At 49.2% G+C, this 12,497-nt stretch overlaps 1 protein-coding gene across 5 annotated transcripts; it reads left to right on the plus strand.

The window, feature by feature from the left end:
- Positions 1-1,663: 1,663 nt before the first annotated feature.
- On the plus strand, positions 1,664-12,226 carry LOC119110709 (E3 ubiquitin-protein ligase NRDP1). 5 transcript variants are annotated; one of them, XM_037234614.1, is made up of 5 exons: positions 1,664-1,725; positions 3,422-3,585; positions 9,952-10,091; positions 10,708-10,859; positions 11,362-12,226. In XM_037234614.1, exons 2-5 carry the CDS (start codon positions 3,493-3,495, stop codon positions 11,517-11,519), a joined length of 543 nt encoding a protein of 180 aa, XP_037090509.1. In that variant the 5' UTR covers positions 1,664-1,725; positions 3,422-3,492; the 3' UTR covers positions 11,520-12,226. The 5 variants fall into 5 exon arrangements, with proteins under 5 accessions (XP_037090509.1, XP_037090513.1, XP_037090511.1 ...); XM_037234618.1 differs by having other exon boundaries at positions 1,666-1,704; XM_037234616.1 differs by having other exon boundaries at positions 1,669-1,713.
- Positions 12,227-12,497: the final 271 nt, after the last annotated feature.

Genomic DNA, 12,497 nt, shown 5'->3' on the forward strand with positions numbered 1-12,497 from the left:
ACAGCAAAGTCCGAAAACGAACGCATTGGTATAAGCTATATCAACATATAGGCAGCCTATCTGGAATGACATGACATGAACATGAACATGAAGCCCGAAGCCCGAAGACCAGCCCACCCGCAGCTCATGTTGACATGAGCCCGACTTGCCCACATGCATCCCATATGGACCCCAACTCGTGCTGCTTTCCTTTGTTATGTGCTCATTTGTACACGATAAGGAAAAATCCAACGTAGGAGCACGAGGTAGCAGACCTAATGCATCTGTACCAAATTTCGTAGCGTATGGGCAGTCTATCTGGGCCCCAGTTGGAGACCAAATATCAGCCCACTCGCATTCTACATGGACGTGGGCATGGAGGTGGCACATGCAAAATAATTATACTCGATATGGTAAAACCTTAAAGCAATAAGTACAATTGATATACGCATAATTGCGTGCACGACAAATTTACTTCCGGTGTAACATGTGGGCAGCCCATCTGGGTCCAACATGAAGCCCAAAGACCAGCCCATCTGCGGCCCATGTTGACATGAGCCCAACGTACCCACATACATCCCATATGAGACCTAACCCATGCTGCTCTCCTTTTTATGTACTCATTTGTGTATGATAAGGAAAGATCCATCGCGGGAGCATAAGGTAACAAGCCTAATGCGCCTGCACCAAATATAGTAGCGTATGGGCAGCCCATCTGGGCACCAGATGGAGCCTACATACCAGCCCGCCTGCGACCTACATGGACATGAGCCCAGCTAGCCCGTGCTTAGCCCATGCGGACCCCAGTCCAGGCAGCAGTCCCATGATTTAGAATAATTGTACACGATGTGATAAACCCAGACAATCAAAACGATTAGTATACACATCAATATTGTGTGTGTGGCAACTTGATTGCGCATGTAACATATGGGCAGCCCATCTGAGCCCCAGATTAAGCCTAGATACCAGCCCACCGGGAGCCCAAGTTGACATGAGCCCAGCTTACCCACATATGGCCCACATGGATCCCACCAATGCCAGCATTCCCTCCTGCTGAGTTATTCCTTCTTGACGTGATAAATTCCAACGGAAAAGTACAAGGCACGAACAGTTCTGGTGCATAAAACATATGAAACAATGTGGGCGTCCCATATGGGACCCAGCTGGAGCCCAGCTAAAAGCCAACCTGTAGCCCATGCCCGCATTGACCCAGTTACCCCACGTTTAGCCCATGTGGGTCCCATTTGGGAATGCTGGCTGGGATAGGCTAGGAGCATGCAGGCAATTTGGGTGGTTTTTCGGTTTTTGGTGAGATTTGACCTGATCCAAGGCCGCCATGTTCTTAACAGATTAACATACCGACTATGGCGCATCGAATGGTGAAGGTTTCATAACAATTGGTGCTATAGGTTCGGGGCATGGGGTTGTCTGCAAACCTATTTTTCCGGTTTGTTGCATTTTGGTAACCTTTGAACTGACCCAAGGTCACCATGTTCTTTGAGAATACGTTATCGATCAAGCAGCATCGAATGGTGAAGGTTTAATGTCAATCAGTGCAATAGGCTCGGAGCATGGGGCTGTTAACAGCAAGGTCCTATAACAGCAGGTTTACTCAGCAGTTTAGTCCATCCCAGTGTTTGGCCATCGTTGGGAATACCCGCGGTCTTTTTTCCAAGCGCAGTGAGCAGCACCGACCAGACCGCCAGCAGTGTTCGGTTGCCCTGAGTGAACAGCGTAAGCCAGCAGGTGACTGCACTCCAAAGGACCTTGGAGTTTGTGGGGGACAGCCTGGAAAGTGTCAACCCATTGCTATGGTTTTCTGTTTTAAAGTTTTTGGACCTCTTTGATGTGAAAGGGTACGGGAAGATGGGGTAACAACCAATGGGCCATGTGAAAGTCACTGGGTCTGTTCCCATCACTGATCTTAAAACGGGATGAGAAAAAGTTGGAGAAGGTTGAAGTTCTGAAATCTGCTGCACTGGCACGGGGTGATGCTGAAATAGTTAACAGCTGTCTGCACACAGCTTAACCAAACAGCTTTTGGGTGCTGAAGGCAAATAACCTTGATGGATGAGTTTTTCAAAAAAAGATTCATTCAAAGCTAGATATTTATAGTAAATTATAATAATTTGCACATCAATACTATGAAATGACTCAAAATTAATCCTTTTACATCATTTTGCACTCCTATCCTCTGTTCCTGTTCTGTGGCAACAAATGGAGGCAAAAAAGCATATGAATGAACTGTGCCCCGGATGTGTACCATAGCCTGTTCTTGGTAAGCAGAAATATTGTATTTACACAACGGCAACACAGAAACGGCGCTGGGGAGTCCAGGCGGTGCGGTGCGTGCGGCGCTCGGGGGGCCCGCCATCAAAGTTATTGAAATTTGAAGGTAGGAGCATGATTCTACCTGTTTTGAGATTATTTACGTATGTCCTGCCTTAAACACGACAAATGGTGTACAGTGATTTTTTCTAATGTTAGGTAGGAAAGTACACCCTGACCGCCTCATCTAAACCCCTCTGGAAATCCATCCTCCTTTTATTTCAGAGAAGGCTGGAGGGTGCTTGCTAGAGGATTTGAGGATCTTGTAGTAGGTTGGAGGGGCTGCTGAAATAATCAGATTAGTTTGGACCAGTTGCTTGAGGTCTTTGTGAGGAACATAAGACATATAGGTAAGAGAGTAATAATAGTCTTAGTCCTCATAGAAAAACTGGGACAATTGGGATAAAGCTGTGTTGATGTTCAGGCAAAAATTGGTTGTTTTGATAAGACATGCTGCCAAAATGTCAACATGTCAACCTTTTCATTCTCCTGATTTTTCTGTGGGGAATAAGGCTATTACAACTGTCATGTCTTATTTGAAGAAGCTTTGAGGAGGTCAGATTAGTGACTGGAACAGGCCCATTTTATTTAGTTAACAATAGCAGTTTTTTCAGCTAAACTATGTGGTTCCAACATTTGGTTTCTTGTATCACCTCTGCCTGGGTGGTAGTTAAATTTTAAATCTCCTTTTGGTCAATGCATAGTTTTCTTTTTACGTTCCAGGAAGTGGGTTGCTGGTGTTTTGCAGTATTAATTGGGCTGCATGGAAAGACATAAAATTTTGATGGTTTTGCTAATGCTGTTAAGGACCTGAAAAATTAAACCCTAGCTCTGATTATTTTTGGGCAGTTTTCTGGTATAAATAGCCCTACAGCAGAGCCAAGTCAGGCAAAGTGTGCAATGAATGGTACACAGAACCAGCATTTGTGTCGATGCACCAAGCAGGCATCATACCATTTATCCAAACAGCTCATCTCAGTTTTGGCAGCTCATGCATAATTATTGAAAGACACTCATAATCCTGTTGAAATTGAGTGCTGCCATTTCAATCTCAGCTGTTGCAAATGTGTGATCACATGTTTAACTTCTGCTGAATTGGGATTTTTCTTGCCAGATAAGCACCTGAGCCTCAAGACAAACTTGTGGTGGAAGAGGAAAAGAGGGTGACAGAGATAAAAGCAAGAGATGGGCTATGAAATAGCAAGATTTGTGTCTTCTGACATTGATAAAGACTTGATTTGTTCAATCTGCATGTGTGTTTTAGAAAATCCTGCTGAGGTTAGTAAAGCCACATTTTGGGCTTAGTACTCCCGCACCCAGTTGTTTGTTGTGTGCTTTAGCTTCAGTTGAGCCTTTCAGTTGCATAGATTCGTGTTTAAGTGCCCCTGCTAAGCATTGTTTGTTGTGTGAGCCCTAACCCCACCAATGTGATTGTGAAGTGTATGAACACTTGAGGTACAGATATGTATGTGTCACCATCATGTGGATGGTGGCACATCCACCTATATCTTCAGCCTTCCTTTCACCAGTTTCATTGATGCGCTCTGATTAGGAAGCCTTCTATGTCAGTTGAAGTGTCGAATTTTACATACATTCCAAAATAACACTAATGCATGCAGAGATAAAACATGGTTGTGAAGACACTGGCCCTTGTTACCGCTGCTCATGTGACACTGTGACTGTTGGCGCCCATCCCCGGCCACACCTACATTTTTACAAGGTCACGTTAGTTCAGATCACGATGGGTCCAGGGATGTTTGCATTAAGCTCTCCACTGTAATTACTGTTGGTAAGCATGGGTGGCGACGGCGTTCTGCCGGGGGTTCTGCCGGCTCCACAGCTTTGCGTCCGTTTCCAAATTGGACGGCGTTCGCTTGCATGGTTATCGCGAGGACTGTTTTTACGAATTTGGTACAGATGGTTGCATTATTTGTCGTGTTCAGACGCCCACCAGAAAAGAAAAAATGCTGGCATGTCTAACCTGACTAGATGAAGTGTTTTTGATTGATACACACATTGCGAGTGCAATTTGTTGGTACATATGCTCGAAAAATAACAGTTGAAACCCTGAGAAATGTATTTTAGTTTTGGAAATACTTTCGATTAGGTGCCGAAATTCCGGGAAATTTGGAGGAAAAGGATATGTGGCGCTGCCAAGGCACATGTAGAGTGGAGGAATTCACGGGTAAGGTTTTGCCAAATTTATCCGGCACTTCTGGGCTGTGCCCACACTAGATGACTTCGCGGGTGATAACCCAGCGCACCATTTGCCCATATGGCTGTGCACATTCTCGGCCCTTCACCAGTCCTGACCAGCTGTGCCACCTGTCACCCACTCGTTTGCATTTTTCCACGTGTTGAGTGTGATGCATTATGGAAAGCTTCCAGGAACAGCGACATCCGACCGTATTCTGTTGTATCAGGAATTGCAAAAGTGGTGTAAATAGAGCTAATTATCTGTTCATGAAATGCAAACAGTAACGTTGTGTAGTATTTTCTAGAGGATCAGTCCGATTTTTAGTCAAGTCACTCATACCAGTACACATTTTTTCCCCAAATCCACACGAACCCACCCTCTTATCCCCATCACGCGGGCATCTGTGGGTTTACCCAACCCGTGAAGTCCCCCAGCCGACGCCTACACCAGCTCGTTACCCACTCCTCATCAGTACCACCTACACTTAACCCACCTGTTTAATTTTGTTTTGCCATACGCAACTTCTTACAGTATGGAAAGGTTCAGGGAAGTTTCCGTCCTTCCCGATAACGAGGCTGTTTCGAGCGTTCGCTGCCCCCTTTTATTTGGCAGTGGCGAGCTTGATTTGAGTCACTTTTCACGTGTGCCGTTCACATCTGACTGGGATGCCCTGTGACATGTGGCAGCAGCCGCGCCTAAGTTCGGGTGACGTTAGAGAGCAGGACCGGGCGGATACTGATGTAAGAAGTACATCTTATCGAAGGGTTGGGGTCAAATATTGAAAACGAAATATGTAGTGCACGTACAAGCTTCTGTTTTCCGTTAATAAAGAGAAAAACAACGCGCATGGAGCTAATAATGACGAAAACAAGCGTAAACGGTAATAACGTGGAGTATTGACTTGAGCCATCTAAATAGTACCTCGTAAAGTCAGTACCCATACTCGTGGCTTAACCTGTCATTTCTAAAATTTTGAAGAAACCCCAACCGCTCCCTTTCTATATGGGTACCCGCGGGATTATCAAGCCCATGAAGTTCCCTGTCGTCTCATTTTTCAGAGACCTATGATTTTTTTGTTGAAAATGAGCTCCGCTGTATTAAAAAACAAACAACAACGAATGCTTTAAAATGCATTTTACTTGACTGACTTCTTCCCTTCTGCAGGATTTTTTAGCTTCTATCCAAGCACATCAAGCGCGGGGATTCCTAGTCTTGATCTGTTCAACAGAGACAACATTATTTGGCTTGTTCCCGCGCAAACTTCTATTTCGTAGTTTTTGCCAAACAGAAGCGTGCGCGCTGATGAAAGCAGTTTTAAAACGGCTGATTTCACCAGCCGTTTTAAAACTGATGACCTCAGGTCTTCACCTTTAAAAACGGCATAAACCACTGGGTATTGCAGCCAAGATGAAGATTATGTCATGAGGTCACCTTGGTGACCTTGGGTCACCATTTTCAGAACAGCTGACGTAATTATTTGTGTTCTTTCTTAAGGTAAAGGTTCCAGGTAGATCTATTGAGTAGTTTCTGTGCTTGGATTTGACTAAAATGTCCTAAAGTGGTTTGGGCAGTTTTTGAAGGTGAAGACGGGAACCTGAGATGACCAGTGTTAGAACGGCTAGTAAAATCGTATGTGCTCGTTCTTGTGGTAAATATTCCAGGCAGATCGGCTGAGCGATTTCGTGGCTTTAGCTTGGCTGCAATGCCCTAAAGTGGTTTATGCGTTTTTTTAAGGTGCAGATGGCGACCTGAAGTCACCAGTTTCAGAACGGTGATGCAGTTGTATGTGCTCTTTTTGTGGCGAATGTTTTAAAGCGATCTGCCCGGCAGTTTCTGTACCTGGACTTGGCTGCAATGCCCCAAAGTGTTTATGTGGTTTTTGGAGGTCAAAATGGTGACTTTTTTAAGATATATTTTTATTTAATTTTTGTTTTTTATTTAAAGCTGGAGTTATATGATGGTGCTTTTTGGAGCCGGCAATTGCTCTTACAGCAAAGCTGATTTTTTAAAATTTTGTGTAGTTGACTTCTGTTCGCCTCACCCCACACGCAAAGGCAATTTGTCATATGAGGGAATGCGTACGCCTGGATGATGATTTTGGAAGATCTGAAGTAAAGCAAGTACGAAATTTATAGGGATAAACGAGGATGCCATTGCATTTTGTTTATGGCACTCGAGACATGGGCACCCCGTGACGGACCGGGGTCAACTGTGACGCCGAGAATTTGGATGCTACTTGAGGCTTGCACAGTCCAACCGTTTACTTTAAAGTGGAAGTCAGCTGACTTAGAACTTAGTTTTGACCCGGCTAGTTTTTGTTTCGTTTATTTGGAGAGAACTGGCATTGAACCAGATCTAAAGCTCACGCATGGTAAGTCTCAGTCCCACTTTGAGATCGACGAGACCCGGTCCGTCGGGGGTGAGGGGGGGGGGGGCACAGTCCACGTGCATGGCGTCGTCTGCGTAGGAGATGCGGCAGCCATGAGTCAAGTATCCATATAGATCGTTGCTGAACAAAATGAACAAAGTTGAGCCGCTGATCGAGCCCTGGGGTACACCGCAGGACGTGGGGAGAGTGAGTCGTCCTCCACGCACCACCTGCTCTCGACCACTCAAATGCCTCCTGAACCATCCCACATCGGTAACGCCATACCAAGACAGCTTGGTGAGGAGAACGTTGTCGTCGACACTATCAAGCGCCTTTGACAAATCGATCGTCGTTGCCGACACCATACAGGACCGTCGTCGGTGTTGGTGACCAGGCGTTCGACTGCGGCGAGCACGGCATCCTCGGTCGAGTGGTGTGACCTGCAGGGATACTGGGGTGGATGCAGCAGCGCTGTCGCGTTCAAATATTTCGTTACCTGTGTGCAAGCTTCCTTTTCTTAGATCTTAGGGAGCGCACCGAGTAGAGATATCGGCCTATTGTTGGACGGTACAGCCGAATAGCCTGACTTCGGAACCGGTACGACACATGCCGTCTTCCAGCTATCTGGGAAAATTTTGCTGGCGAGAGACAGGTTGATGGGTTTTAAAAGATGGCTGACAGCTGAAAAAGCATTCCCGCGCAGCCTGGGGTGGGACCTCATCAACTTGTGTTGTGTAGAGCAGCCTTTTCCACCTAGAGGTAAAACAATAATTGTAAGTGAGCTTATTTTGTCATAGCTAGTGCTCGCTTCTATGTCTCGCGAATGTGGAATATTCCCTTTAAACATTGTCTGAAACCAAGGTCTAAGCCTGGTGTTTACACGCGCTCGAGTAGGGGGAGGGGGTCAATTTGACCCCCCCCCCCTTCTCGAAGGTTTCCGGGAATAATTTCCGAACGACGCGGCGTAGCCGCGCTAGATTTTGCATAGCTGTAGACAGTTGGATAGCGGATCGTTTCGTATTAAAAGTTTAGACGGATCTTGTAAAGTAACTGACCTACGGCAGATCAAAGTCCGGCCAGCGATTCAGCGAAGTCAATTCCCAGGGAATCGTTCAATCTGATGCAACAACCGAGTGTTAGACGGGGTCATACATCTCGGAGATACCTTCTTAGGCAGCACAACCATTGAATGAACAAACCCCATTTACCTGCGGCGAGGTGTGAAGGTCAAACCAAGGTCAGAAGCAACCTCCTTCATTACTCGAGGGCTTGCTGCGTGGAGTAGCTTCTGGCGCTTATTTCGAGTTAGTGAATGATAGGAACCGCACTATGCATTTTCCATGAACTTTTTAAAACTTCAGAATGGGTCACGGACCTAAAATGACCCGGGTCAACATTATGTTTTTAGGAACATACTGCCTAGCGTAATCTGTGTCGCTTATTCAAATGCAAGACTCGAAACGGCCTTGTATGATTTTGGTGGCGATGACCTTCGAAAGGTCAAACAAGGTCACTGACCTTAAATAAACGTATGCCCTTTTGCTTAGAACAGGTATTTAGGTATTGGCGGCACTCTTAAGACCAACCCGGAGTTAAACCTTGCTTGACCTTATTTGACCCAAAGATCATGACCCTGAAATATCAAAATTCGTCCTAAGTGAGTTCACGTATTGGCCAACACTCCCTGTGAATTTGGTGTCACCAGCTCTCTTAGTTCCTGAGATCTCCGGGGGGGGGGGGGGGGCAATTAATCCCCACCCAAGCGAAGGGTATCCAACCGGCCACCCGGGCGCGTGTTAAAAAGGGCAGAATACCAACGCCAGTCGTCAAAGCCAAAACGGAACCCGAAGCTATTGAAGGAAAACTGCGGCTTGCCAAAGCTGAAGATGAAGCCGGCCTCGTTCCCGCGACTGTCCCCTTACAGCAATAACCGAATATCCGTGACATCGTAAATCACGTGTGAATGTCGATTGTAATCCTACCCGCGTGCATAGCGCGAAACATTCGAAAGGTGCCCTTTAAAATTCAACCGCTTCATTATCATCCAGTCCTGATGAAAATTTGAAAGCATGATGTGGTGGAAATGAAATCTCTGCTAGCACAGCAAAAGTGAGCAATTCCTCAAAACGCAAGTGGGGCAAATGATACAATTTGCAGGTGGAAGCAAACTTGGCATGAGCCAAGTGCTGACTCCCAATGTTTTTCTGCTACGGTCGTTACAGATCTCAATGCAAGGAACGGTCCCATCCCATCATCGTGAATCCCCTGTACCATTAGTACAAGGGCTGCACAAAACCAGGCCGAGTGCCCGACATCCCAGGGGATGCACGAGGAGCCAATACATCCGCGTGGTTACGGCCTGCGTATCAAATATCCATATTTCCGGATCAGAATTTCCCGTGTTGGGATAACGAGGCCCTTTGCTGGATTTGGTGGCTCCCTCTGTGAATCAGAATGATCATGCCCTGAACCAGGAGGCCCCTCTGTGCATGGAAGAGCCCTTTTCTGGCATAAGAAACCCTTTTTTAGGATTGAGAGATCCGTTGCTGGATATGAAAACATATGTATTGGTTAGAAGAACCTCATTCTAAATTGCTAATTGCCCATATTGCTGTACATGGATATTGATGCAACAATTCGATAAGGGAGCATGTGCGCCCTTCCAATGCTGCCTAGGAGGCTGCCCAATGCTGCTGCCCAAAGCCCAAAATGCTGCCCAAATGCTGCCCAAAGAACACTACGGCATCGACTGTCATGGCGAGTCAATATTTATTTTCCTATATTTACCCTTTGTGTGGAAATGTTCTCCTGGTCTTAACGTGATTGTCTTCATCAAGGTAGACACCAAACCTTTATCGTATCCTGTAGAAGATCCTAGCGGTCTGACTGAATTGGGTTGGTCTATTTTTATGGATATGCACTGCTTGTTTTCAATGTAGGGATGGCAAAGAGGGAGATGAGAATAGTTTTAAGGAGAAGGCAGAAGGTACTATGGTCGCTGATTTCGTTGCACGACGTCATGACATTGGTTTGATCCATTAATAGGCGTTGAAAACTTGTTATTTTCTGTTGTTCCCAGACGCCGTGTGAGCACAGCTTTTGTGAGCGGTGCATAAAGGAGTGGCTGAGATTTCGTCGCCGCTGCCCCCTTGACCGTGTGCATATCAACGCAAATCAGCTGTGCCAGCCGAGCCGTATGCTCATCAACCAGCTGGGCAGGTGAGACCACGTGATCTGCACCAGGGACCAGGATTGGCGTGTTGTCATGGCAGATGGCTGAGATTGCCACCTCACGGCACGTGTCTGTACGGGTCTGTACGTGTCTGTACGTGCGGCTGGCCAGCGTCGTCGGCTGACCACGGCTGAGCAGGTGTTCCGGGCCTCGTGACTGGCGGAGTGTGCTGGACCACCAGCGGTCTGTGGGGCCGGCGGCTGGCTGCGTGTGCCCGGCGGTGTTATGCCGCACTCTGGCCGCCTCCGCCTGATCCTGCGGTCCCCAACCAAGCTGCCCTTATAAGGAGGCGTTCTTAAAGCAAGGAAGGAAGCAATGCAGCCGACTAATTTGCAAGTGTTGTGCGTTTCCTCTGCATCACAAACACTCAGCCGGATTAGTTTGAAAACTATGGATCAATGCCGGTGTGACTAGCTTTGTTCTACACCGACTGTCAGAGCCCTCGCTCGTTGAGAACAGGTCGCTGACTCACAGCGGTCCCCCAACGGCTCCTGAGCCATCTGAGCGCGACGTCCCGCGGCAGCCGTGACTCCCGTGCCGCGCGAGCCGGCAGAGCGGCCATGTCCGCAGCGGGCTGCTGACGGCGCGCCGTGCCGTCCGCAGGCTGGTAATCTCCTGCGACTTCAAGTCGGAAGGCTGCGATCAGACGATGCCGCTCGAGGTGCTGGCCGCGCACCGGCTCAAGTGTCCGTGTAACCCACGGCCTAATGACGCTCCGGAGCAGGCGGCCCGGCCGGCGCTGCCGCCCCGGCACGGTCAGTGCCTGCCGCCGCCGCTGGCTGGCGCGGTTGCCTGCCGCGGGTGCGGTGGCGGACCCGCGGTGTCGGTTAGATATCGATGTCCAGTGCATGGCAAGGCTGAGTGACGCATAAGCTGCTAGGAAGGGAGTCCATGCCTTTGAAAATGGGCGTTGCGATACTCGCACAGCTTGTTTTCAACAGTTGACATTTTTAACCCACTGCTAAGAGAGGCAGCAGTGTCACGTTGATGGCGCAGGTCACCCGGCGCCCTCTTCACCAACTGGCTCGGGTTATTCGGGGCTCGCCATGCTGGTTGGCTCGGTGTGGGTGTGGTGGCTTCGTCAATAAGGACTCTTAAACATAAGAATGTGACAGCCGGTCTTGCATGCCCGTCTGCAGCGCTGTGTTCTACCGCGGCCGTAGAACCGTCCGTACCGTCGTTCCCCTACAACACGGCGGCAGCACACGCCACTGCCGCTGACCAGCCGCCTGTCTGCCCCCCCCCCCCCCCCCCCAGATGCGGGCGCCTACGCCCAGCAGCAACAGCAGCAGGAGGAGGAATCGGTGGACACGGGCGTGGCCGTCGGCCTAGTGGCGCTGGCCGGCATCGTTGGCACCGTGGTGGCCGGCGTCATGGGCTACCAGCGCGGCCGGTCCCGCGGCTCCGAGAACTGAGCTGGAGTTGGGGTCGCTGCCGGCGCCGGCCCCCGTCCCCGCCCCCGCCCCAGGCGACGGACGATGGCGCCGGTCAGCTGGCGACCCCGCCTCACCGCGCGGGCGGCGAGGCCCCTGCGTGGGGCGTGAGTCAGGGGCTGTGGTGCGGCATGGGTGGCGGGCGCTGCGCTCCGCTGAACGTTAGAGCCCGGCGGGTAATGCGACTGGTTGCGCAGGTGACAGACGTCGCTCATGACGGTCCCGTGGTGAGCGCCAGTGGCGGGTCTTGCGGCTGCTGACGGTCACAACTTGTATCACGCAGCGTCACCAGCTGAACGCGAGGCGTTCTTAAGTCGGGCTATCGTACTGAAGTGGGTTGTGATAACGATTGCTTTCCTTGTGCGCAGGCGAAGGCGCTGTTTTTAATGGCGCATGTGCGTGGACGGCGCGCGTCTTACTTTTTACAACATATCTAACTTGGCGGCCAAACCGCTCCTACTCCCGCGGTAGATCGTGTGGGTAAATGGGCGTTATAAACCGTTGCAGTATATTTATGGGTACATGTCAAGTTGCAGAGGTGTCTGACGTGTATGATAGGGTCTCGGTCAGGCCCAACCATGTCCCGACGTTGCCGGCGTGATTAGGGCAGTGTTAACGTTGCTTTCTCTCCTGTTGGTGCCCATGTGATCGCTTGGACGGAGTGACCGGAAAATACATATATGGAACAGTGTGGCGTTGTGAGACGGAGACATTTTGGCTGATACTACGTGCATACGCGCGCGCGCGCGCGCTCACACACACACACACCCGCACACACACACACACACACACACACACACACACACACGCGCGCGCGTGCGCGCGCGCGCGCACGCACGCTGGCACGCAAGCACACCATATATAGTTTCTTTTTTAGTATCGCTCCCATTGCATCCCCCCATCGCATTTCCTACTGTACATAGCAGATGGAACGCATTATCTGTAAGCCAGCCAGCCAGC

This window comes from Pollicipes pollicipes, unplaced genomic scaffold, assembly GCF_011947565.3.
Source record: "Pollicipes pollicipes isolate AB1234 unplaced genomic scaffold, Ppol_2.1 Scaffold_7231;HRSCAF=8579_pilon_pilon_pilon, whole genome shotgun sequence".
Lineage (NCBI taxonomy): Eukaryota > Metazoa > Arthropoda > Thecostraca > Pollicipedomorpha > Pollicipedidae > Pollicipes > Pollicipes pollicipes.